Genomic DNA, 23,013 nt, shown 5'->3' with positions numbered 1-23,013 from the left:
CCGCGGCGGCGGGAGGCCGGGACGAGTGCAATATTGGTGGGCGAGAGCACAACACTGCACCGCATCCCGGCCCTCCCGCCGCCCCGGAGGGAGTGCAGCCGCCGCCGCCGCCCGGGCCGTTCCGTGGGAACTGCGCGGCGCGCACCGCGGCTCGGCGGCAGGGACCGGTCGCCACGGCGACGGCTGTCCCGGCAACGCGGCAGAATGTGCCCCCACCCCGCCCGCTCCGGAGAGCGCGGCCCCGGCACCGGCCCAGCCCCCCCGCCCCGCGGCGGCGACAATGGGCGCGGCGGCACCGGGCCCCTCTTAAAAGGGCAACGCGGGATTGCCCTCCGGTGTTGGGGCCGAGACCGGGGCCGGTGCCTGTGCCCGTTCCCGGCCCGGGGCCGCGGCGGGAGCGTAGCTGGCTCTCCCCGGGAGTACCGGGACAGGTGAAATCACTGCTTGGTGCTGAGCGCCTCCTCCCGCGCTCCCGAGCTGCGAGGGGCGACCGCGGTTCCCGTTCCTGTTCCGGTCCCTCTTCTGCTCCCTAAGATCCCGGTCCAGTACCATTCCCGATTCCATTCCCGCTCCGCTTCTGCTCCATCTCCTGCTCCCTCTCCTAGTCCCGCTCCGGTTTCGCTCCAGTATCGGTCTCACTCCCGCTCTGCATTACTGCACTCTCCCGATTCCGCTCCCGATCTCTTCCCAGCAGCGGTTCCGTACTCGCTCCAGTCCTGGTCCCCGTCTCGCTCCCGGTCTCACTCAAGTAGAGGTCCCCTTCTCCCTCCCATTCCGGTCTCGCTCCGGTCGCAGTTCGGGTCCCGGTTCTGGTCCCGGTCCCGTCCGGAGGTGCCGGTGCGCGGCGAGCGTCGTGCGGGGCCGCGTCCGCCAGGGGGCGCCACAGGTTCGGGGCCACCGGCCGAGCCGGGCACGCGCGGGGCGGGGACGGGGACGGGGGAGTCGGAACCCACCGGACAGGGACAGGCTGGACACAGGGCATCCACCGGACAGGGACAGGCTGGACACAGGGCATCCACCGGACAGGGACCGGCTGGACACAGGGGATTTATTGGGCATGGACAGGCTGGACACAGGGGATCCACCGGACAGGGACAGGCTGGACACAGGGCATCCACCGGGCATGGACAGGCTGGACACAGGGGATTCATTGGGCACGGACAGGCTGGACACAGGGGATCCACCGGGCACAGACAGGCTGGATACCGGGCATTCACTGGGCACAGACAGGCTGGACACAGGGAGTCCACTGGTCATGGACAGGCTGGATACCGGGCATTCATTGGGCACAGACAGGCTGGACACAGGGGATACACTGGCCATGGACGGGCTGGACACAGGAGAACCGCAAGACATGGACAGGGTGAACACACAGGACTCACCAGACACAGACCAGGTGGATGCAAGGAACTCACCAGGCACAGTGTGGATGCACACACAGGATCCCCTGGGCACAGACAGGGTGGACACGCAGGACCCACAGGACATGGTGGGCGTGGGCACATGGGACCCACTGGACACAGTGAGGTTGGGCACACGGAATCCATTGAGCAGGGTAGGGTTGGGTGGATAGAAACCACGAGAGACACAGACAGGGTACCCATGGGGTATGATGGCAGTGGGCACATGGGACCCACTGGACATGGACAGAGGGTGGACACACAGGACTCACCCAGACATGAACTGGATGAACATACAGGACTCAGCAGGCAGACAGGGTGGACACACGAGTCCCATCAGGCACAGCACAGATGGGGACATGGTGGTGGTGGGTGCATGGGACTCACTGGGTGTGGGCAGGGTGGACACATGAAACCCACTGGACATGGAGAGGGTGGGCTAATGGCCCCCACTCCCAGGGCTGGCAGGTGAGAGCAGTTACTGGGACCCCTTCTTGCCCCTCAGCCCCTCAGTCCTCTGTGAGTGTCTGCAGGAGGGAAACTGCAGCCCTCAAGCCTCCCCTTTGGGGGAGGTGGAGAGGCTCAGGGGAAAGCCCACAGAGCTGAGTGAGGCAGGGGATTAGGGCTGGAGCAGAGGGCAACAGGGGTCAGCATCACTGCACGGGGAGAGCCATTCCCATGGTGAGGCCTTTTGGGAAAGACATGATTGCCCAGAGCTGCTGCCTGCATCCTGCCTGCACCTGCCTGCACATGGCCTGGCTTGCCAAGGCTGTGGCCGTGCAGGGGGATCAGAGTTCTGCTGGGTCCCGTTCCACCTGCACTGAAACCATCCATCCCTTGCCTTCATGTCACTGCAGTACAGAGGGACCCCCTCTCTGTTCTCCTTCTCAGCACCACCTCAGAGCCCTTTGGTGTGATTGGGGTGGCACTTTGGCTTCACACGAGGCTGGCCAGGAGCCAAGTGTGAAGGCCCCGACCAGGGCTTCCCCAGGAACTGGGACCCTCATGAGAATCAGCACCCTCTTGAGAGATTGGGGCTCTCCCAGGTATCAGAGCTCTGTGCAGGGCAGGAGCAGAGTGGAACCACAGTAGCTTTTGATGCCCATCCGTGCCAGGAGCACGTGTCACCTGCACTAGGCACGGGCGGCACCCGTTACCTCTGGGGTGGGGCACTGGCACCCAGCGCAGCACCGGCATCACCCGTGTCCTGAATGGAGATGGGAGTTTGTGCTTGCTGGGGGGGCCCTGGGACCTGCAGGGAGGTTACTGGGAGGTATTGGGATGTCGTGGGGCCCTGGGCTGTACCTGCGTAAGCATTTCGGGGGGGTCACCAGTGTTTATTTGAGTGTAGGGCGAGGCGATGACCAGCCGCTAATGATTAACCCTGGGCTGAGCCAGAGGATGAGGCCCCCCCTGTACGAGGGGCTGGGGTACTCCGTGTCCCCTGTGTGCCCCCCCGTGCCCCTCACCAGGTCCTGGGGCCCGTGGCTCAGTCCAGGGAGCCAGGCAGATGCTGCTCCCGCCCCTGCCTCAGTATACCCGGCTCCTGTCAGTCCTGTGCCCCCACCCTAGGCTGAGTCCACCCAGGGCACAGGACGCTGCCAGCGGTGTCCCCCCAAGCCAGTGAAGCGCTGGGTACCCAGCTTGGGGGGCTGATGCTGCGGGGCCCCATCGGCGCGGTGGCACCCCTGTGCCAAGTGGCGCAGAACGACCCCCCTTCCCTGGAGCCGGCGGCGGGGCGGGGCCTTCCCACCTGCTCCAGGTGCTTTATAAAGCTCTGACCGCTGTCGTGCTGCCAGTTCCGGATCCCTGGATCGAAGCGTGTGCCACCAGCTAACGGGAGAGCAGCCGCCGCCGGACCCGCGAGGCGCCGGGAGCCCCCGGAGCAGCCCCATGGCGTTCCCTGTCTTTCTGCTGCTGCTGGTGCTGGGCACAGGTGAGGGGCCGGGGTGGGGGGAGCAGAGCGGGAGCCCTTTCAAAGAGGGGACATGGGGATACCGGAGCCAGTGGCATCCTAGCAGCATGGACATTGTCACCTCTCTCGTTCGGTGCAGCGACCCCGGGCTGGTTGTGCCCAGGAAAGCCGGTACCTGGCGGCTCTACTGCAGCCCCTCTGCCGGGTCCGAAGGGCTCGGCCAAGGGCTGGGCTGTGGCGGGACCAGCCGGAGCAGGCTGTGCCCGGGGCTTGCAGGCTGGAATGCAGGTGTGTCCCGGTGAGCACCCAGACCCCGGGCTCTCCTCCAGTGCCGCCGGCTCCTGCAGCACCCGCTGGGAACCTGCCCGGGAGCTGCCTGTACTGGCCCCCAGCCAGGCCAGGCCAGTCCAGAGGGTATGGGGCTCCCCAGCCTGTCACCCACAGTGAGGGGGACTTTACTGGGGGGCATGCCTGAGCCCCCAGCATGTCAGGGACAGCCCAGGATGGAGGAGTCTGCAGGGCTGGGCATGGTGCTGGTGCCAGTGCCCAGCCAGCTCCACTTGGACCTTGGGTGGTGCCACAAGTGCCCAGCGCCAGCTCTCATTGTGGGGTGTTGCTGAAGCTCTTGTTAGCCTCGTGGGCAGATGGAGCCTGTGGCTGTTGTCTCCTGAGGGTTGTGGTGCTTCCCACAGTATCCAGCTGATGAGCTATTTTGGGTAAAACTTTCCCTAACTGGACTGCAGCCATTGACATTGGGGTTTCCTCCAGGTACACGTGCCATGACCACTGAGACAACCATGGAGATGGAAACTACCGAAACAACCACCGTGGAGATGACCACGGAAACAACCACCCCCACCTTGTTGCCAAATATATTCCCCAAAAGCACAGAGGGCAGGCGGCCCCAAACTTCTGTCTTCCCCTATGTCACCGTGTTCCCTGGCACAAACAGCACAAACTTCCAGACTGGCAACTCCACATCCAATGGCACTGTGGTGCCTGTCCTCAGCAGCCCAGCCATCCCCCACATCAATGCCACCTCAAACAGCAGCAGCTGGGCCCCCTACTTCGGCACCAACAGCAGCTCTGCTGCTCCCACCACCATGGGTGGCAGCACCAAAGGCAACGGGAGCACCAGCGCTCAGGCCTTTCCCACCTGGATAACGTCTGAGGGCAGCACAGCTCCCAGGCAGACCCCTACCAAGGATGGTCCCAACCCCAGCAAATCCACAGCCCAGCTGCCTGCTGCCGTCCAGCTGCTCGTCCGTGTCCCGCTGTCCTTCCGCATCATCAACAGGAGCTTCAACGAGAGCCTGCGTGACCCAGCATCGGAGGAGTACAGGAGCCTGAGCCGCACGGTCCTGACCATGGTGAGTCCCAGCCCCACCAGCAGAGGCCCTGGCCCGTGCTGGGAATAAGCCACCTCACCTTGGAGCTTTCCATGGAAGCATCTGTTCTGCCAGCAGCTTCAGGCAGTTCTGCTGAAGGGAGGGAGGAAAGGGGGATGTCTGTGGGGAGGTGGCCATGACCTCAATGCTTCCTTCCAGTTCAAACACGTCTTTGGCTGCCCGGGCTGCATGGGCACGCAGACCTACACCGGGTGCAGTGAGCTGCAGTACAGGTGAGCAGTGCCAGTGGGGCTGGGGGATTGCAGTGTATCCCCTCAGTATGTAACCCCTCAGGGGGCAATCTGGGTGCTGATGCCTCCTCCTGTGCAGCCAAGGCTCTGTGGAGGTCCAATCCACCCTGGTGTTTGCAAACGGAAGCGATGCCGTCACTCCCGATGCTGCTGAGCAGCGCCTGAGGAAGAGCCTGGACCAGAATGGTTTCATCATGGGCCTGCAGCTGGACAGCATCCAGGGTGAGACGAGGCTCCAGGCTGGGGAGGGAGCAGGGATGGAGCCTGGAGAAAGCTTGGGGGGCTCCATAAGTGTTGCCCTGTCCTGGTTGAGGCTGGGGGCTACTTGGGGCTGTGATGGGCTTGGGGCTTGCAGTAGGAGGAGCTAGTGCATGCTCCCAGTGCCTGTGTCATTCCTAGCACTGAGAAGAGCAGGTAGATCCCGTGCAGGAGGGCTCACTCCCTGGTGCCCTGTCCCAGGAATCTCTCAGGGTTCTGTCCCAGTTCTGCCTGTGGTGCAGACACAGCTGTGCTCCTTTCAGGCTCTGCAGTGGTGATATCCCCAGCTCCAGTGCCTGTGGTCCCAGACTGGGCCATTGCTCTGTTGGTCCTGGTCAGCATCCTGCTGCTGTTGAGCATCTTCACCTGTCTCCTCCTGATGGTGAGGCCCCATCCCCTCCTCAGTCCTCACCTGCATTCTGCTGGCTGGTGCCCTGTCCCTGTCCCCACATTGGCCGAGCTCTGACCCCTTCTCTCTCCCCAAGTCCACCTGCACCTGCCGCCGGAAAAGCCGAGGGAAGCTGGACCTGCTCAGCCAGAAAGATTCCTACCACCCCATGGCTGAATACCTGCAGTACCAGAGCCACGGGCGCTATGCGTCCCCCAACAGCAAACCCAACCCCTACAGCCAGGTGAGGGCAGAGAGCAGGGGAGCATCCCCTGGGTTCTGGGTTAATGGCTAACGGAGATGGCAGGGCAGGGACAGCTGTCCGGGGAGCTCGTCCCGCGCCGGCCTCGCCAGGAGGTGAGCGTAACATTCACGCCTGGCTGGAGCAGCGCTCGGAGCGGGTGCGCGGCGGGCGCGGGCAGACCCAGCCTGGCTCCAAGGAGCTCCCCGCGACCTTGGGCAGCCGCTCCGGGCTCGCTGCCTGCCCACCCTGCCCTTCTCTTGCTCTGCTGTGTGCCAGCCAGACCCTCAGGTCTCCTGCTGCCACGGCATCCTCTGCCATGGGCGGGGAGCAGGGCTGGGGCGCTGCAGAGCTGATGGGAGGCTGAGGAGATGATTCCCGTAGCCAGCGCCCCTCATCCCGCACCAGCAACTCCGAAACTGGAGCTGCAGGGGTGGCGCCGGGAGCTGCCTGGAGACGCAAAGGGCTCTCCAAGGCGATCTGGGGCATGGGGGCCGCCCCGTCATCCCTGTGCTCCCCCCTTACGCGGGGCTGTGGGCGGGGGCCGTGTCCAGCTGCTCTGGCTCCCTGCGAGCGGCTCACCCTGTGCAAATACCAGGGGCCTGGGTAAATATTTACCTTCACACTCGCCAGGCCGGCTTATCGTGCGGGAACACGGCCGGGGCCACCGCGGCTCCTCCTGTGCACGGAGCGGGGGGGCTCGGGCTGTCCGTGGGGGCCCAGGGTGCTCACAGTGCCCATGGCTGGGGACAGCAGCCCAGGGTGCCCACAGTGCCCATGGCTGGGGACAGCAGCCCAGGGTGCCCACAGTGCCCATGGCTGGGGGCAGCAGCCCAGGGTGCCCACAGTGCCCATGGCTGGGGACAGCAGCCCACCACCATGGGAGGATGAATTTTTGGTTGCCCATAGTGGCCGTGGAGAGGGTGCAGTTCTTCCTCTGCTGCCCCGGGGTGGGGGCTTAGCCCAGTCCTGACCCCCCCCTCACCTTTTCTCCCCCCAAGGTGGCCGGCAGCAGCACCAAGAGGGCTGGCACCTTCACCTACACCAACCCCGCCGCCGGCTCCGACAACCTCTGAAGGGCGCGCTGGGAAGGAGGGCGGCTGCCGAGGGGAGGGGGCGGCCGCAGCCCCCCACTCCCGGGGAAGCAGCACCGGCCCCGGGCACATCTCCCGGTGCTGCTCGGCCCCTCGCCGTGGGCAGCGGGAGCCGGATGGTTCTGGAGCAGCCGGATTCGTGCACATGACAGAACTGGATGAACAAAGATCGGGGGGCGGGAGGGAGCGTCCCGCGCACCCCACGGTCCCCGCACTCGCTTGGCTTTGCAACCCTGCTCCGTGCCGGGGGTGGAGGACTGGGCTCGTGCTCCCCCTGCCTTCACCTCCGGGGATTCAATGGCTCTTTTTGTGGTGTTATTTTATACAAATATCTCTATTTGCGGGGTGTCGGTGCCGGGCTTGGCTCGGCGGGGTGGCAGGTCCTCGGCGGGGCTGCGGGTTCTCGGCCGGGGTGTATTTATCGCAGTTAAAATAAAAGGAAGGGGGCAGCCCTGTGTCCCCAGGGCTGCGCTGTGGTGTGGCAGGGGGGCTTCTCCGAGACAGTGACTCCCCTGCCGTGGCTGTCACCCACCCAGGTGGCCTCAGCTCGGGTGGTGACTCTCGTTTCCTGTTCCAGGCAGACCTGGGGTTGGTGTTTGGGGGTGTCACCGTGTCCCTGGTCCCTGCATGCCTCTGGATGTGACACGTCCATCCCTCCCACCCCTCCCACGCTCTCGGTTTCTGTTCATGATCGAGCGCGTCTCGTTTGATGTGTCCGGTTTCCCCGCGGCTGCACAGGTGGAATGTGACGGTGCCGGGGCCGTGCAGCTGCACGTGTGTCACTGGGTGCACGCAGCGTGTCCTGCTCTCCTCCCCTCCCTGCCTGCCCGGCCTCCAAACGCTGAGTGAGCCCCAAAAAGGCTCTGGGGGGGCCGTGTGCCAGGGCACAAACCTTGGGAACAGCCATCCCTGTAGCGCAGTGGTGGCCCCTTGGCAGCCCCAGTTTGAGCTGGGCCCGTTCCTGGGCACTGGGAGTGTTTTGGCAACCACTGAAAAGGCAGAAAAACAAGGAACCAAACCTTCCCCAAAGAAAGCCCATGTGGTCAGAGGCATGGAGCCAGTGCTTGGCTGGGAACAGCCCCAGGCCCAGCCCAGCAGCAGGCAGCTGATGGATCCTTTGGCCGTGGTATGTGGGCTCTGGGTGGGGCCCATGGCTGTGCCAGGTACCTGGGAACCCTGGCATGTGCTGGGAGCTATCAGAGCTGTGCTGGGGTGCAGGCAAGGGGCTGGGGGGTGGTCTCTGGAGCACTGGGAGCTCCTTGGTGCTCTGAGGCTGCTGTGAGGAGGGGGGGGTGCATTGATGGGGGGGCTCTGGCACAATGTAGCACCCCCTGCCCCCAGATCCTGGTTCTGCCAGCTGGGGATGGGGTCGTGTGCCTAGGGCAGAGTCCTGTAGGGGATGGGGTGTGCCTGGGACTGCTGCTTCCCTGCTTGGTTCCCCCAGCCCTGGGGAGGGCCTGAGAACCAGAACAGGGGCCTGATTTGCAGGGGTGGGCCCTACAAAGAGTTGCCTGTGTGTAGAGAGCTCAGCCCTGTGACCCCCTGCGATTCCAGCTTGGGAGCCAGGATCTCCAGGGACAGGCACCCACCCAGGCAGGGCCCTGCCCCACCTGTGGCCCCTCCACCTGCCATGCAGAGCACCCAGGTGGGGGGTCCAGATCCAATATCCACTCTGAGAAGACGCCTCCACACCCTGCAGCCCCCCTGGCTGGACTGGCTGCCCAGTGGAGAGATTTCCAACCCAGGAGCCCCCTGGCACAGAGTGGCAGCGACCACGTGGCCAGGCAGAGCACAGGTAGGACCTGACACGTCAGCACTGCCTGGGCTGGGCAGGATTGGCACCTGCTGGCCATGGCCCAAAGGACAGCCTGGCCCCACGGCCCCCAGGACAGCCTGGCCCCACGGCCCCCAGCCCTGTGCACACCTCTGGACATGCCACTGGGCAGCCTGGTCTCATGGCCCCATGGCCTGCCCAGCACCACAGCCCTGCGACCCCACAGCCAAGCCAGACCCAAGCCCCCCTTGGCACCCTAACCCCATGGGTAGTCTGGCCCCATGGACAGCCCAGCCCCATGGCCCCCCTTTGGCAGGGAGGTTCCAGAGGAGTCTGGCATTGCAGTTTATTGTAGGAAACCATGAAAATACAGCGTTTGTTGTAACAGAACTCAGGAGAAATGACAGCAGCTTGGACAGATCCTGGTGTGGGACTGCCAGCACAGCCCCCACGGTGCTGGGGCTCCCCAGCAGGTCACATCCAGACCCTGGAGGCCCAGCCCACCCTGGCCACGTGTGGTTTGGCACCGAGCGGTGTAACAGGAGCCAAGTGTGGCCCTCAGAGCACGTGCAGAGCTGGCCAGGCACATTGCTGCCCAAGGACAGGGCAGAGCAGGTGGCACCGAGGTGCCCAGCAGCCCACGGGAGGGACCCAACGCTGGCTGTGTCCAGGGGCTGTGCCTGGCTGCAGCCAGATGATCCACGTTGAAAATGAGCCATTTTACAAAACATCTTCACACCTTGTTCCAGCCCAGCCTCCCCCCGCCCTCTCCCCCACCCCAGCTGCCTCCCCCACCCCAACCAGCACCCAGCCTCTCCCCTCCACTGTCACCCCACTTTCACCTTCCACCCCCCTCCCTGCACAGCCCCATCCCCCTCCCTGACCCATCTCCAGTGCTGACCCTCTGCCAGCCCTGCCCACAGCCCCAGAGCAGAGCAGCCTCGGGCTGAGCTGGAGCGAGGGGCAGGCGGACTGGGCGAGAAGGGGACGGCAAAGCTGTCCCCGTCCCCCCATCCCACAAAACAAACACCTGGCCTGTTCCCAGTGCTGGCAGGACCACCCCTGCTCTGCTCTGCTCCCTGGCCACTCGTGTCCCCCCAGGCCCTGGCGCTCGCGGGGTGCCCAGGGGGCAGAGCCGGCGGCGCGTGGGGACCCCGGGCATGGCTCAGTCCAGCTTGGCGAAGTTCCCGATGGTCACTTTGCGATCCTGCTTGTTGGCCACCAGCTCCTGGAGGTGCAGGGCCCCCCCTCCAATGAAGCAGAAGGCGGGGCAGACGGGCCCCGAGCAGTCCACGCCGCACTCCCAGAGCTCACGGAAGGAGACAGCATCATAGAAGCTCACCTTGCCCTGCTCATAGTCCAGGCAGATGCCGATGCGTGGGGGCAGGGGCACGGTGCAGCCGTTGGGGTCGCGGGACGTGAGCGCTGAGCCGTGTGACAGCAGGATCTTGCCCATGCCAATGGTGAGGAAGGCGTAGGGAGGAGGTGCCTCCACTGTTGTGTCCTCTGCCCCACTGTCGTGGCCACTGTCGGGATCATACCTGTGGAGGGGGGAAAGGTGAGTCCTGGTGCCAACACCCACAAGACAGGCTGGAGATCCCCCCACACCCCAGTCCCCTCTGGGGAGGTAGGAACAGGCAGAGGCTCCCCTTCATCCCCCAAGCCACCCCGCTCACCTGGGGCTCACCACGTCCTGCGGCACCTGGAACCACTCCTGCAGTTTGCTCTCCAGCCCCACGCCCACCTTCACCAGGTAGGAGCTGGGGTCCACACAGCAGGCCCAGTAGCTCTTGCCCTGGGTGATGGCCACGTCGCCGATGACCAGGTCGATGGACAGGTGGCAGCTGGTCATCAGGCGCTCGGCGGCGAAGAGCATGGGGATGCCGGGGACGCTGCGCACCGCGCGCTGGTCCTTGCTGATGGCCAGCCGGTCCCGGTTGAAGCCCCAGCGGTTGTCCAGGAAGAAGTTGAGGACTGTGGGGAGGAGAGGAGGAGGAGGGTGAGCAGGACAGCACAGCGGGGTGCCCTGTGGGGGTCCAAGCAGCCATCCCCTCTGACCTGGGGCGGGCGGTGTGTGCAGGTAGATGTCCTCACTGTAGTCCCCAAAGCCTGCCTTGTTGTAGCCCTTCACCCGGAGCACGTAGACGCTGTCGGTGTCCAGGTACTCGACGAGGGCGCAGGTGCCCCGCACCTCCTCCCGCCGCTGCCACAGCTTCAGCCCCTTGGCCTTGGCGTCGGTCTTGCGGAACTCCACCGTGTAGTGCCAGGCGGGCGGCGAGTGCTGCGGCAGCCGCCAGCACAGGAAGATCTGGTCGTAGGTGTAGGTGCGCTGCGTGTCGATGACGGGAGCCTCGGGTGCTGCGGGGAGAGGCAGCGGCGGGCATCAGGCAGCATCCCCCACCCCGCGGGCGGGGAGGCGGCCGGACGCAGGGAGGGGGCATTCCGGGATTCCGGACGGACGGACGGACGCACAACCAGCAGAGTCTAGAGGGGTCTGACTGCGGAGACCGTGTGTCGGCACCGGAGGAGAGCGAGAGTCAGGGAGACAGAGGAGCTGCTGCTGTGGGGCTCCAGGGACCAGACAGGCTGAGTGCAAGTCAGGAGGGAGGAGAGAGAGAGAGAGAGAATGGAGGCAGTGGAAGAGGAGGAGGAGGAGATGGGGATGGAGGGTGGTAGAAGGTACTGGCAGGAACAGAGGCAGGGTGGGAAGGAGAGATGAAGGGATGGCAGTGGAAGAGGGGTAAGGAAAGGATGGGAATGAGGCAAGGAAGAGAAAGGGAACAGGATGAGGAGGGAGGTAGAAATGGGGCTAGGAGAGGGATGGAAATGGGGAGAGGAAGAGGACAGAAATGGGGTAAGAGTAGGATGGAAATACAGAGAGAATGGAAATGGGGCAACAATGGGGCAAGGACAAGGTGGGAATGGGATGCAGAAAGGGAAAGAAATGGGGTGAGCAGGACAGAAATGGGGCAAGGAGGGAGATGGGAATGGGACAAGGGGAAAAGAAATGGGACAAGGGAAAAGGGTGGAAAGAGATTGAGGAAGAGGATGAAAATGGGGTGAGAGTGGGACAGAAATGCGGTGCAGACAGGAACATAAATGGGGGAAGAATGTGGACATGAGTGGAGTCAAAGGGGGACAGATGGGGCAAGGAAGGGGATGGAAATGGGACAAAAGGAGGAAGAAAACTGAACAAGAGGAAATTGAAACAAGGTAGAAATGGGGCAAGGAGAGAATGAAAATGGAGTGAGAAATGGGATGGAAATGTGGTGAGACTAGGATGGAAACTGAAAGTTGGGAAATGGAAATGGGATGAGAAGAAAGCGGAAATAGAGCAAGGATGGGGTTGAAATGGGGCAAGGGAAAGTGGAAATGGGATGAGGAGGGGGCATAAAACTGGGTGATGAGTGGGACAGAAGTGAGGTGAGAGTGAAACAGAAATGGAGTGAGGAAGGGGATGGAAATGGCGCGAGGGCACAGAAATGGGACAAGGAAGATAATGGAAACAGGGCAAGAGGGGATGGAAATGGGGTGAGAGGGGAAAGAAATGGGGCAAGGAAGGGGATGGAAACGGAGCAAGGAGTGGGATGGAAATGGGGTGAGAGGGGGTTGAAATGGGGCAAAGAAGGGGATGGGAACAGTGAGGGGGCACAGGAATGGGGCGAGGAAGAGAACGGAAACAAGGTGAGAGGGGATGGAAATGGGGTGAGAGGGGGAAGAAATGGGGCAAAGAAGGGGATGGAAACGGCGAGGGGGCACAGAAATGGGGCAAGGAAGATAATGGAAACAAGGCGAGAGGGGATGGAAATGGGGTGAGAGGGGGAAGAAATGGGGCAAAGAAGGGGATGGAGACGGAACAAGGAGTGGGACCGAAATGGAGCGATAGGGGGATGGAAATGGGGCGAGGATGGGGAGGGAAATGTGGCGAGAGGGGGTGGGAGGGCAGGAGGAGCGGCGGCAGATGGAGGAGGCAGCGCCACCGGCTGCCAACACCAGCGGGCAGGACGGGGATGGAGGATGGCGTCGGAGCGGGGCCAGGGTGGGAGCAGGATGGAGGGATGGAGGGATGGGAAGAGAGAGCGGGGCGGCTCTGGGGCAGGGGTGTGACTTGCCTCAGTTACTTCGGTGACGCCTCGGCAGCGGCCGCAGCCTATAAACAAAGAGAGGTAGAAGCAGGTCTGAAATGTGTCGCCAGCGGGTCCGGCAGGGCCACGCGGCTCCTGCCCTGCGGGAAGCGCCTGCCCGGCAGCGGGGCAGCTCTGTACTCACCCTCCGGCACTCCTGCTGCCCTCACCTGGCACCGTGGCCCTGCCTGCCTGCCCCTGGCCCGGATGCCCTGGCACAGGGCAGGGCAAGGATATCTCTGGGGGCTGCTGGGGCGGGGGCTGTCCCTGACGGGGAGGGGGGCACCGGCAGATCCGCGAGCGCCTGCCCGAGCACAGCCCTGGGCAGCCGTGGCTGAGCTGCAGCTCCGAGGCGGGCACGGAGCCGCTCTGCCCGCGGGGGCTGCGCCTCGGCACGGGGCACAGCCGGTGCCCGGGTCCCGCTGCCTTTACCTCGGATGAAGGCCAGGTCAGTGAGCAGCTTCAGCTCCCTGCTGACATCCAGCTGGAAGTGGCTGAAGGAGGCGTTGGCTGCAGGACGGAAGCTCTGCAGCGAATCGGTGGCCCTGAGGATCCTGCAGCACAGGAGAGCGGTGATGTCAGGGTGCCACCTCGGGCACCACAGGGTCCCAAGGCCCCAGGCAGCCCCATACCTGTTGTGCAGCTGCTTGGCAGCCTGGACAAAGCAGGGGTGGTCGGTCTCCTTCAGCACCTCCTGGGCATAGCCCACCATGCCCGAGTTCTCCAGCATGGCCTGGTGCTCCCGGATCTGGCCGTGCAGGCTGGCCAGCCGCTCCTGCTGGCACTCCTCGATGGCCTGCAGCAGCGTGGCCCGCTTCTCCTCCAGCATGGTACAGAGCCCCTGGATTAGCTGTGACACCTCTTCCTTGGCCTGTGAGCCGTTCACCTGCCGGGCACAGACATGGCAAGGTGTGTGGCACGTCCTGGGGCCAGAGGGGACTGGGCTGGCTGTGCCACCCCTGCCTAGGGACAGCTCAGGGACAGATGGGCACCCTCTGTCCTTACCTCCGTGTGCTTCACTGTCTCCTCCAGCTCAGCAATCTGGGTCTGCACCGTGTCCTGGCTGCTCAGGATGTAGGCGAGGCTCTTTGTCAGCTTCTCCTGCAGGAAGGTGATGAGATGTGGTGCCAGCAGCCCCCGCCCCTCACCCCCCATCTGCACTGGGGCTCTGTGGTGCCCCCAATTCCCCACAGAGCCCCAGCCCAGCCCCAGCAGCCCTTACCCTGAGGGCCTGGTAGGCGCTGAGCACTGGGGTGATCTTGTGGCTGGTGTGGGTGCGGCGCACGCGGCAGAGCTGGCACACCAGCCGCTGGCAGGTCTTGCAGTAGTGAGTCACCTCCTCCTTGTGCTCCGGGCACATCAGCCCCTGCATGGGCACAGCGGGGCTCAGCACCCCCCTCCACCCCTGCAGAGCCCCAGGTCCCAGCCCTACACCTCAGATCTTAGAATTATGAATGGTTGGGGTTGGAAGGGGACCTTGAAGATCATTTTGTTCCAACCCACTGGATGGGAGCAGGGACATCCTCAACTAGACCCCATTGCTCAGAGCCCCACCTTGGCCTTGAACACCTCCAGGGATGTGGCATTCACAGCTTCTATGGGCAACTTGTTCCAGCACCACACCACCCTCACTACAAGAATTTTTTCCTAATATCTAACCTAAACTTACTCTCCGTCAATTTGAACCCAGTGCCCTCTGTCATTCCAGGCTCTTGCAAATAGTCTCACCCCATCCTTCCAAAAGTTCCCTTCAGACACTAGAAGGCCACAATTCAGTAACCCCAAAGTTTTTCTTCTCCAGGCTGAACAATCCCAATTTTCTCAGCCTTAACCCCCCAGCAGGGCAGGAGGACCCACGGGAGCTGTACCTTGGGGCGGAAGGTGAGGGTGGGGGGTGTGGGCTCATGCTGGGCTTTCTGGGTGCCCCAGGGGTGGTAGAGCTTGAAGCACTCATTGCAGAAGCTGGACTTGCACTCTGTGCAGCCCTTGGTGGCCTCCAGCTGTGGGGGCTTGCAGAACTGGCACATGATGGCCGCACTGATGTTGATGGTCTGCCGGTACCGCTCCACCACCCGCTCCAGGGTCAGGTTGCGGAAGAGGCTGCCCAGACCCCGCTCACCCAGGTCCACGTCCCGCTGGCAGGCGGGGCACGGGAAGCTGATGGTCTGGGGGTGCACTGCACCCCGTTTGCGCCCTGGGTAGGTGCCAAAGCCTGTGGGAGGGAGGCAGGGAGGGGGTCAGCGGGGAACAAAGCCCCAAAGGCCCGTGGGGGAGCCCAGAGTGCTTTCCCCATTCTCACCTCTACCACTTCCAGCTGTCCCTGCTCCCAGTGCCTTCAGCCATCTCTATCCTTGTCCCCTCCAGCCATCCTCATCCCCTCTGTTGTTCCTGTTCCCTCTGCCATCCCCTCCAGCCATCCCTGTTCCCTTCAGCCATCTCTGTTCTCATCCACTCCAGCCACCCCTGTCCTCTCCAGCCCTCCTCATCCCTTCTGCTGTCCCCATCTCCTCCAACCACTTCCATCCCCTCCAACCATCCATTCCTGTCCCCTCCAGCCATCCCCCTCTCCACCAGCCATCTCTGTCCCCTCCAGCTGTCCTCAACCCCTCCAGCTGTCCCCAAGCCCTCCAGCCATCTCTGCCCCCATCCCCTCAGCCACACCTGTCCCCGTGTTGCCCCTGTCCCTTCTGCCAGCCCCTCTAGCCCCACCTGACTTCAGGAGGCGGTCGAGCCGATCGGGTTTGGGGACAGCCCGGCGGCCCAGGCGGGGGCTGCGGGTGGATGGGGTGGCTGCGGGCGAGGTGGGCTCGGAGGTGGGGTCGCAGTACAGGTGGCCGTGCTGCAGCAGCACCTCGCTGGCACACACGTGGCACACGTTGTGGGTACAGGGCAGTGCCAGCGGCTGCTTGTACATCTCTTTGCACACCGGGCACACCAGCTCCCGCTCCATGTTCTTCATGCTGGTCTGCGGAGAGAGCGGGAGGGTCACCTGCCAGTGGCACAACAGGGCTGAGACCAGGTGGGACCAGCACTAGGGACAGGATCAGCACCAGGGCCAGGACCAGAATCAAGGCTGGGACCATCACTAGGGCTGGGATCAGGGCCTAGGACCAGCACCTGGGCCAGCATCAGGGCTGGGATCAGCACCAGGGTCATAACTGGGACCAGCACCAGGGCCTGGAATCAGCAGCAGGGGCAGAATCAGCATCAGGACCAGGATTAGGACTGGTACTGGGACCTGGGCTGGGATGGAGACAAGGACTGGGACCATCATCAAGGCAACAATGAGGCCTAGGGCCAGCAATGGGAACAGGATGAGGACAAACACCAGGACCAGCACTGGGATGAGGATAAGGGCTGCCACTGGGATGACAAATGGAGCTGGGAGCAGCAGGTCAGGGGGCAGGATCAGGGTCAGCACTGGAACCACAGCCAGGACTAGGGCCAGTGTCAGGACCAGCACTGGGATAGGGGTGAGGACTGGGACCAGCATCACGGCCAGGATCAGGCCTGGGAGCACCAGGCACCAGGGCCAGCACTAGGATGAAGCCCAGGGCTGGACTGGGGATGGAAATTGGGACCACACCAGGGCCAGGACTGGGGCCAGCACTGGCACCAGGACCAGCATCATGGCCAGGATCAAGAGCAGCACTGGGACCAGCACTGTGATGGGGCTGGGGGCTGAGGCTGGGATCACAGCAGGGTCAGGATCAGGCCTGGGAACAGCACCAGAGCCAAGACCAGTATCAGGATCAGGGCTGGGGGGGATGATGAGGACCAGGGCCAGTATCAGAGCCAGGATCAGGCCTGAGACCAGTAGCATGGTCAGAATCAGGACCAGCACTGGGATCAGAACCCAGATGGGACTCTGGCCTGGCATGGCAATGGGATTGGGCCAGGATCAGGCCAGGACCAGGACTGATGGGGATGGGGGCCACTAATGTGATCAGCACCAGGATGGGGCCCAGGGCTGGGGATGAGGACCAGCACTGGGAATAGTGCCAGGATGGCGCCCGGGGCTGGAATGGGGATGGGGACTGGGATGGGTGCTGGGATTGCACCTGGCATGGAGAGGGAGATGGGGGCAAAGATGGAGATGGGGGCTGGGATCGGGACTGGACCCACAGCAGAGCCTGGATTGGGCCCGGCACTGGGACCAGGGCCAGGACTGGGATGGCCACCAAGATCGGGGCCGGGATGGGGCCGCCCCTCTGCAGCCGGTTCTCCCGGGGCTCGGTGTGGGGGTCCCTATGACGGCCCTCCCCGGGCATCTCCGCGGTGAGTCGGGGTGCGGGTCCGCTGCCCGCCCACCCTCAAGGGCATCGCCCTCCCCCCAGTCCCCGCCGCGTTACCACGGCGACCCGGTCCCGGAGGACCCCTGTCCGCCCCCCGCCGCCACCGCGGCCGCTCACGCTGATGCGGACGAGCGCGTCCATGATGGAGGTGAAGGTCTGCAGGTCCTCGCCCTCGGCCATGGCTCCGGTCCCCGCGCCCGTGCCTGCGGCGGCGGCGGCAGCAGCGGCGGCCGCGATCGCCCCGGTGTGTTGCAGGGAGCGGCAGAGCCGGGGGAAGGGCGGGGGGCGGCGGCGCGCATGCTCGGCGGCGCCCGCCCCGCCGGCACCGGGGGGCGGTGGAGGCACCGGAGGGGCGGCACCGGTGGGGGTGTTTCGGCGCGGGGATGCTCTCGCCGCACCCCCGGGCATCCCCCGACGGACGACGCTCGGGGAGCGGTGCCGGGGGTGGGCTGCCGCCGGGATGAGCATGACACCGGTACCGGCGGTGGTTCCGGGGGTGGTCCCGGGGTCGGTACCGGGACCGGTGCTGGGTGCGGGGGGTCCCGTCCCCGCGCTGTTCCCGTCCCCGCCGCCAGAGGGCGCTCCGGACGGCGTGCACTTGCAGTGCCACTCCCGGCCGCCCGGGGGCGCGGGCAGCGCCGCGAGAGCTGGGAGGGGCGGGGCCTCTCGCGCACTAGGGGGCGGGGCCTCTCGCGCACGCGCAGTGGCGCGGGCCGGCGCTGCTGCCGTGTCCCCGCTGCGCGCGGCCCTGTGCGCATGCGCAGAACGGCGGCACCGGGAGCGGGCCGGGCCGGGCTGGGGGCACCATGGGTGAGGGGGGAACCGGGCCGGGGAAAAATGGGCAAATGGGAGGTGACGGGGGAAATGGCGAAAAGGGGAGCACGGGGACAGGGGTGGTAAGGGGGGTAACGGGGCTAATGGGGGAAGGGGGCGCAACGGGGCAGGGAGGAGTACCGGGGATAGGGGCGATAGCGGGGGTAACGGGAAAGGGGGGGATGAGGGGTACCGGGGCGGGGTAACCGGGCAGGGGGCAGTGAGGGCGAGGGAATTAAGGTGTAATTGGGGGCACGGGGATAACGGGGCAGGGTTTAACGACAGTGGGGGTCAGCGGAACGGGAGGATGAGGGGCGGCCCTAGGGGGGCAGGGTGGGCTCAGGCCTTGGTCCTGGTGCCGGTGCTGAGTCGGCCCCGGGGCGCAGCCGTAGGCACGGGCACATCGCTGGCACTGTCGTCGCTGCTGTCACTGCTGCTGTTCGCCGGGATGCAGATGTACAGCCGGCAGCTCGCCTCCACCGAGTGGCTGACGATCCAGGGAGGGCTGCTGGGCTCTGCGCTCTTCGTCTGCTCCCTCACTGTATCCATGGGGACTGGAGTGGGAGCAGGGGACAGAGAGGGGATGGTGGGAAGAGGGACCAGGGCAGCGGATCAGGGGGGTGGGAACCGGACCAAAGGGGTGGTGGGGAGCAGGGTCAGAGTGCAGGAGTGGGGCTGCAGCAGAGAGGATGGGAGATGGGAGATGGGAGCAGGGTCAGAGGGCAGGAGGGGGTCTGGAGCACAGAGGATGGGAGATGGGACCAGGCCAGAGGCCAGGAGGGGGTCTGGAGCAGAGAGGATGGGAAATGGGAACAGGCTCGGGAGGACAGCAGGATCCCGTTCTATCCCTTAACCCCACAATCAGGCCTTCAACAACCTGGAGAACCTCATCTTTGGGAAGGGCTTCCAGGCCAAGATATTCCCTGAGAGTAAGTGGTGTGGGAGCCCAGGAGGGCTGATGTTCGAAGGGCTGGGGGTTCTCCAGCCCTGCCCTGGAATTGTGGCAGCTCCCCTTGAGCTTTTCCTGGGCCTGGGGGAAATGATGCTGCTGCAGCCATGCCCCCCGCCCCAATCACTGGGGGCAGCCCTGCAGCATTGTGTGTCTCCTGTTTCTCCACAGTCCTCACCTGCCTCCTGCTGGCCCTGTTCGCCTCTGGCCTCATCCACCGGGTCTGTGTGACCACCTGGTATGTCCAGAGCTGCCCTGGAGGGTGGGGAGTGACCCAGGGGACACTGAGAGATCATGGGTGACACTTGGGAGCGGGCCAGGACTGCCAGGGAACCTCAGGGGGCTGGTGGGAACGGCAGCACAGTGGGATCCAAGGGAGGGTGTTTAGGAAGAGCAGGAGAGGAGGATCCAAGGGCAAAGTGTTGGTTTAAAAACGTCAGGGGTGTGGTGTTGGGGTGACCCTGGCATGTTCCTGCCCCAGCAACTGAGCAGCCTCTTCCCTTCTGCCCTCGTAGCCTCATCTTCTCCATGGTTGGTCTCTACTACATCAACAAGATCTCCTCCACTCTGTACCAGTCCACAGCGCCCGTCGCTGCTCCCACCAAGGCTGTTGGCAAGGGCAGGAAGAGAAATTGATGTCCTGATGCCCCTTCCTGGGGCAGCCCCCTCCCTGTGGCCGATCCAGGATTCCCCCTTGCCCAATAAAGCCATTTCTTTGTAGCTTCTTGTCCCTTCTGCCAGCTCCCGGCTCAGTTCCTGGCCCTGCTGTGTGACACTGTGGCTGGAATTGGCCCTGGAGCCTGAGTTAGGTTCTGGGTTGCCCAGGGAAGCTGGGGGTGGCCAAGGGTGGAAGGTGTGCTGCTGGCATCTTGTCTGCCCAGATGTGCAAGGGAAGAAGATCCCAGCGGAGTCAGGATTGGAGCAGACTCTGGAGTCACAGAGGCTGGAGCAGGCAGGGGGGCTGTAGGGCTCCCAGCAGCTCAGGGCTCCAGCCCCAGCTGCCACCAGACCGCTGGCACAGCTCAGGCTCCCGGGTTTGGCAGGGGATCACAGATTCGTGTGCCCTCTGCAGGACACCGGGTGGGCCACCGGGCTGCCCGGGTGGGGGGGTGGGAACAGCGCGGTTCCCGCAGTCGTGGGAGGGCGGGCAGGACTCGCTCCCACGCCGGGCCCCTGGCACCTCTCCTGCCGGACGTGGAGGAAACCAGATGCTTCCTGCGGTCGCAGCCGCGGCCGACAAAGCCCGCGCTTCCTGCGGCACCGGGAGCGGGGCCGGACCCGGGGTCCCGGCTGGGTCCCGGTGGTGCCGCGCCCCGCCCCGCCCCCAGAGGGCGCCCGCTGCCGCTGCTCCACGGAACTACAATTCCCGGCAGTCCTCGCGCTCGGCGCTGCCATTACATCATCGCAGCGCCGGGCGGGGAGCGGGACCAGCGCCGGGAGCGGGACCGAGGCAGGTGGGGGTGGGGCTGGTCCCGGGTCCGGTCTTTGTGAGGGGAGCTCGGTCCGGCGGGTGGAGGTTCAGGGGCGTTTTAGGGCGTGCTCCGGTCAGGAGGCCCCGGCAGAGACTGGGCCCGGCGCGGGGCGGTCCGTCCCTGCTCCGCTCTCCGGGCTTCCCTCCTCTGCCCCTCCCCCGTGCCCCACTTTCTTACCTCCGCCCCACTTTCTCCCCCCGTCCCCTCTCTCCCTTTTCCCTGTCTCCCCTTAACCCCTCTGTTCTTCTCCTGGCTCCCTCACCGTCCGTCTCTCCTCCCGTGGCCTCTCACACCCCCTCTCCCCTCAGGCCGCCATGACCAAGCTGGGCCAGTGGCTCTGTGGACTCGCCCTGCTGGGCTCGGCTTGGGCCGCGCTGGCTCTGGCCCCGCCGGGGCTGCAGCCGCCGGCCCCGCTCCGCCAGGCGCTGCTGCCACTGCCCGTCTACCTGCTCGTGGCCTTCGGCTGCTACTCCCTGGCCACCGTGGGCTACCGCGTGGCCACCTTCAACGACTGCGAGGAGGCGGCGGCCGAGCTGCAGGAGCACATCAGGGCGGCGCGGGCCGACCTGCGGCGGCGGGGATTGCGCCTCGAACCCCAATAAAACCCCGGGACGGTGCTGCCCGTGCTGTTCTGTGACCAGGGTTCTGTTCAGGGACACGGCGGGGGCGGTGGGCTCCAGGGGCTGTGGGCACTGAGAGCCTCGGGCGCTGATGGAAGCGCCCCGGGGGAATTGCTCAGCTTTCAGCGGTGTGCGGGGAGGGTTTGGAGGGTTCTGTGAAGGGCAGGGTCTCCATGCAGGCCGTTTTCCCATCACCCTGAGGGGCTGCAGGGAAACCCCCCTACAACCGGTCCTGCCCTGCTTCTCCCTCGCTGAGCTCCCTGGAACTTGGCTCTGGAGTCGGATGTGGGACCGGGCCGTGCCCTGGAGCCCAAGCACATTTCCGGCTCAGATGTGGTTCACCCCTGCAGGTGGGAGCTGGAGGAGCCTCATCCTGTCCCGCTGGCCGGGTTCCCGACATGGAGGACAGGGACTGGTAGGGTGGAGTGGGTGACACAGCCTTTAAATTGCGGCATGGTGTCCCCCCCACACCCCGGGAGCTCCCCCACCTCCTGTGCCCATCCACAGCAGCACACTGGGCTTCCCTGGGAAGAGGTGGGGGGCTCTGTCTGGGTCCCTGCTCCTGGGGACTCCCATCTCTGCTCTCTGACCCCGTGTGCCGGAACCTGCTGCCCTGGCAGCCGCCAGCTCCTGTAGCTAAAGGACTTTGGGATTTTAATTAGCAGCTGTGTATCCTCTGCAGAAAGCAGCAGTTGGAAGCGGGAGGGAGGACTCGGGTTAATTAGCAGGAGCAGCTAATTAGCTGTTTCCTGAGCAGCAAAAGCTGGTGGGAACAGGGTGGGAAGCTCCCAGCACTCACTGGCACACAGGTGGTTCGAGGTTGACATTGCCCTGGATTTGTCCACGAAGGGCTTTGGTGGGGTCAGGGTCACAGCACAAGGACAGCAGTGCTCTGGGGGCTACTGACAACCTACTGTGGGCTATTCAAGGTCATCAGGGACTACTCACAGCCAACCAAGGATCATTCAAAGGGGCTACATATATCCATCCAGTGGCTATTTGCGGTCATACAGGGGCTACTCATGGCAATCCAGCCCCATCCTGGGGCTACTTGTAGCCATCAGGGGCTACTGACAGCCAACCAGGGGCTACACGTGGCCATCAGGGGCTACTGACTGTCCTCTATGAGCTACTCAAGACTGTCAGGGGCTACTTGTGGTCATCTAGGGGCTACTCACAGCTGTCTGTGAGCTACCCATGACCCTGTGCAGGCTACTCATGGCCATTCAGTGGCTACTCATGGCCTTCAAGGGGCTACTCATGGCCTTCAAGGGGCTACTCATGGTCATCCAGGGGCTCTATTCATGGCCATCAGGAGCTACTCCCAGCCCATGTGGCAGCAGCCTGGTAGCAGCTCCTCCCTGCATGGAAACATCCGGGAGCTGCCTCCGGCCTGGCACGAGGGGCCACGTCACGGCCGCTCCCGGCACGGGACAGCCGGAGCGACCGGTTGGCAGCCAAGGTGTGTCAGTGGAGAAAGCTGCCCTTTCCCCAGGCTGTGGGGCCATGCTGGGAGCTGCTCCTGCTGCTGTGGGGAGCAGGGGGGGCTCCTCCCCGCTGGGCCAAGTCCTGGGAGCAGCCGGAGCAGGCACGGGGAGCCCCAGCTCCACAGGGGCAAGACAGAGCACGCTGGGAGCTCGTCCTGCTTCCCTTGGCACCATCCTCAGCTCCGTCCCTCTATATGGATTTTTCCAGGCTGTGTGTGAGGTGTGCACAAGCAGCAGAGGCACAGCAGAGCTCCTGCCAGTGTCCTTGGCACTGCATCCTTCATCCCAGCGGTGTCATCTAGCCAGAGTGTGGGATGAGGCTCATTCCTGGGGGTATCCTGTATGGGATGGGGAGCTCTTTCCGCAAGGCTCAGGTGTCTGCTGTGTGATTTGGCCCCTCTTGTCTCTCCACCAAGGCACCGGCCCGATATCTTCATTCCAGATCGCTGTTAATTGGTTAATTGACACAGGGTCGATGCTTGATCCAGGCCTGCTCGATCCACAGGGGTTTAGCAAGGATTCCCATTGATTCCCAGTTCCTGGC

At 64.4% G+C, this 23,013-nt stretch overlaps 4 protein-coding genes across 5 annotated transcripts; 3 read left to right on the top strand and 1 right to left on the bottom strand.

The window, feature by feature from the left end:
* Positions 1–204: 204 nt before the first annotated feature.
* Positions 205–7,375, top strand: MUC1 (mucin 1, cell surface associated). Its single transcript, XM_033082576.1, has 8 exons — positions 205–431; positions 3,200–3,336; positions 4,084–4,685; positions 4,863–4,936; positions 5,034–5,176; positions 5,476–5,594; positions 5,698–5,844; positions 6,843–7,375. The coding sequence occupies exons 1-8, from the start codon at positions 205–207 to the stop codon at positions 6,915–6,917; spliced, it is 1,524 nt and encodes a 507-aa protein (XP_032938467.1). The 3' UTR covers positions 6,918–7,375.
* A 2,198-nt stretch (positions 7,376–9,573) lies between these two features.
* On the bottom strand, positions 9,574–17,375 carry TRIM46 (tripartite motif containing 46). Its single transcript, XM_033082942.1, has 10 exons — positions 17,246–17,375; positions 15,543–15,798; positions 14,702–15,045; positions 14,056–14,199; positions 13,839–13,934; positions 13,466–13,719; positions 13,266–13,387; positions 10,768–11,067; positions 10,386–10,683; positions 9,574–10,250 (listed from the first exon to the last, which is right to left on the bottom strand). Exons 1-10 carry the CDS (start codon positions 17,306–17,308, stop codon positions 9,875–9,877), a joined length of 2,253 nt encoding a protein of 750 aa, XP_032938833.1. The 5' UTR covers positions 17,309–17,375; the 3' UTR covers positions 9,574–9,874.
* Positions 17,376–17,843: 468 nt separating this feature from the next.
* KRTCAP2 (keratinocyte associated protein 2) lies at positions 17,844–19,610 on the top strand. The gene is made up of 5 exons (XM_033082849.1): positions 17,844–17,938; positions 18,328–18,482; positions 18,807–18,870; positions 19,062–19,128; positions 19,406–19,610. The coding sequence occupies exons 1-5, from the start codon at positions 17,935–17,937 to the stop codon at positions 19,524–19,526; spliced, it is 411 nt and encodes a 136-aa protein (XP_032938740.1). The 5' UTR covers positions 17,844–17,934; the 3' UTR covers positions 19,527–19,610.
* A 656-nt stretch (positions 19,611–20,266) lies between these two features.
* On the top strand, positions 20,267–20,999 carry DPM3 (dolichyl-phosphate mannosyltransferase subunit 3, regulatory). 2 transcript variants are annotated; one of them, XM_033082884.1, is made up of 2 exons: positions 20,267–20,344; positions 20,671–20,999. In XM_033082884.1, exon 2 carries the CDS (start codon positions 20,677–20,679, stop codon positions 20,962–20,964), a length of 288 nt encoding a protein of 95 aa, XP_032938775.1. In that variant the 5' UTR covers positions 20,267–20,344; positions 20,671–20,676; the 3' UTR covers positions 20,965–20,999. The 2 variants fall into 2 exon arrangements, with proteins under 2 accessions (XP_032938775.1, XP_032938776.1); XM_033082885.1 differs by having other exon boundaries at positions 20,273–20,340.
* Positions 21,000–23,013: the final 2,014 nt, after the last annotated feature.

This window comes from Catharus ustulatus, chromosome 30 (genome assembly GCF_009819885.2).
Source record: "Catharus ustulatus isolate bCatUst1 chromosome 30, bCatUst1.pri.v2, whole genome shotgun sequence".
Lineage (NCBI taxonomy): Eukaryota > Metazoa > Chordata > Aves > Passeriformes > Turdidae > Catharus > Catharus ustulatus.
Note: the sequence above shows the minus strand (reverse complement) of the source record. Positions and strands in the feature narration are given on the sequence as shown.

What these genes read in the sequence shown, in the direction of transcription:
- KRTCAP2 (XM_033082849.1), top strand. An exon ending in GGCCAAGATATTCCCTGAGA is followed by an intron (nt 18,871 to 19,061) that starts GTAAGTGGTGTG and finishes GTTTCTCCACAG; the next exon opens with TCCTCACCTGCCTCCTGCTG. An exon ending in CGGGTCTGTGTGACCACCTG is followed by an intron (nt 19,129 to 19,405) that starts GTATGTCCAGAG and finishes CTGCCCTCGTAG; the next exon opens with CCTCATCTTCTCCATGGTTG.
- TRIM46 (XM_033082942.1), bottom strand. Translation starts at nt 17,308, where the DNA reads ATGGCCGAGGGCGAGGACCTGCAGACCTTCACCTCCATCATGGACGCG. An exon ending in GCGCCTACCAGGCCCTCAGG is followed by an intron (nt 13,935 to 14,055) that starts GTAAGGGCTGCT and finishes ACCTTCCTGCAG; the next exon opens with GAGAAGCTGACAAAGAGCCT. An exon ending in TGACCTGGCCTTCATCCGAG is followed by an intron (nt 11,068 to 13,265) that starts GTAAAGGCAGCG and finishes CTCTCCCCGCAG; the next exon opens with CACCCGAGGCTCCCGTCATC.
- MUC1 (XM_033082576.1), top strand. Translation starts at nt 205, where the DNA reads ATGTGCCCCCACCCCGCCCGCTCCGGAGAGCGCGGCCCCGGCACCGGC. An exon ending in GCCGCACGGTCCTGACCATG is followed by an intron (nt 4,686 to 4,862) that starts GTGAGTCCCAGC and finishes GCTTCCTTCCAG; the next exon opens with TTCAAACACGTCTTTGGCTG. An exon ending in TGCAGTGAGCTGCAGTACAG is followed by an intron (nt 4,937 to 5,033) that starts GTGAGCAGTGCC and finishes CCTCCTGTGCAG; the next exon opens with CCAAGGCTCTGTGGAGGTCC.
- DPM3 (XM_033082884.1), top strand. Translation starts at nt 20,677, where the DNA reads ATGACCAAGCTGGGCCAGTGGCTCTGTGGACTCGCCCTGCTGGGCTCG.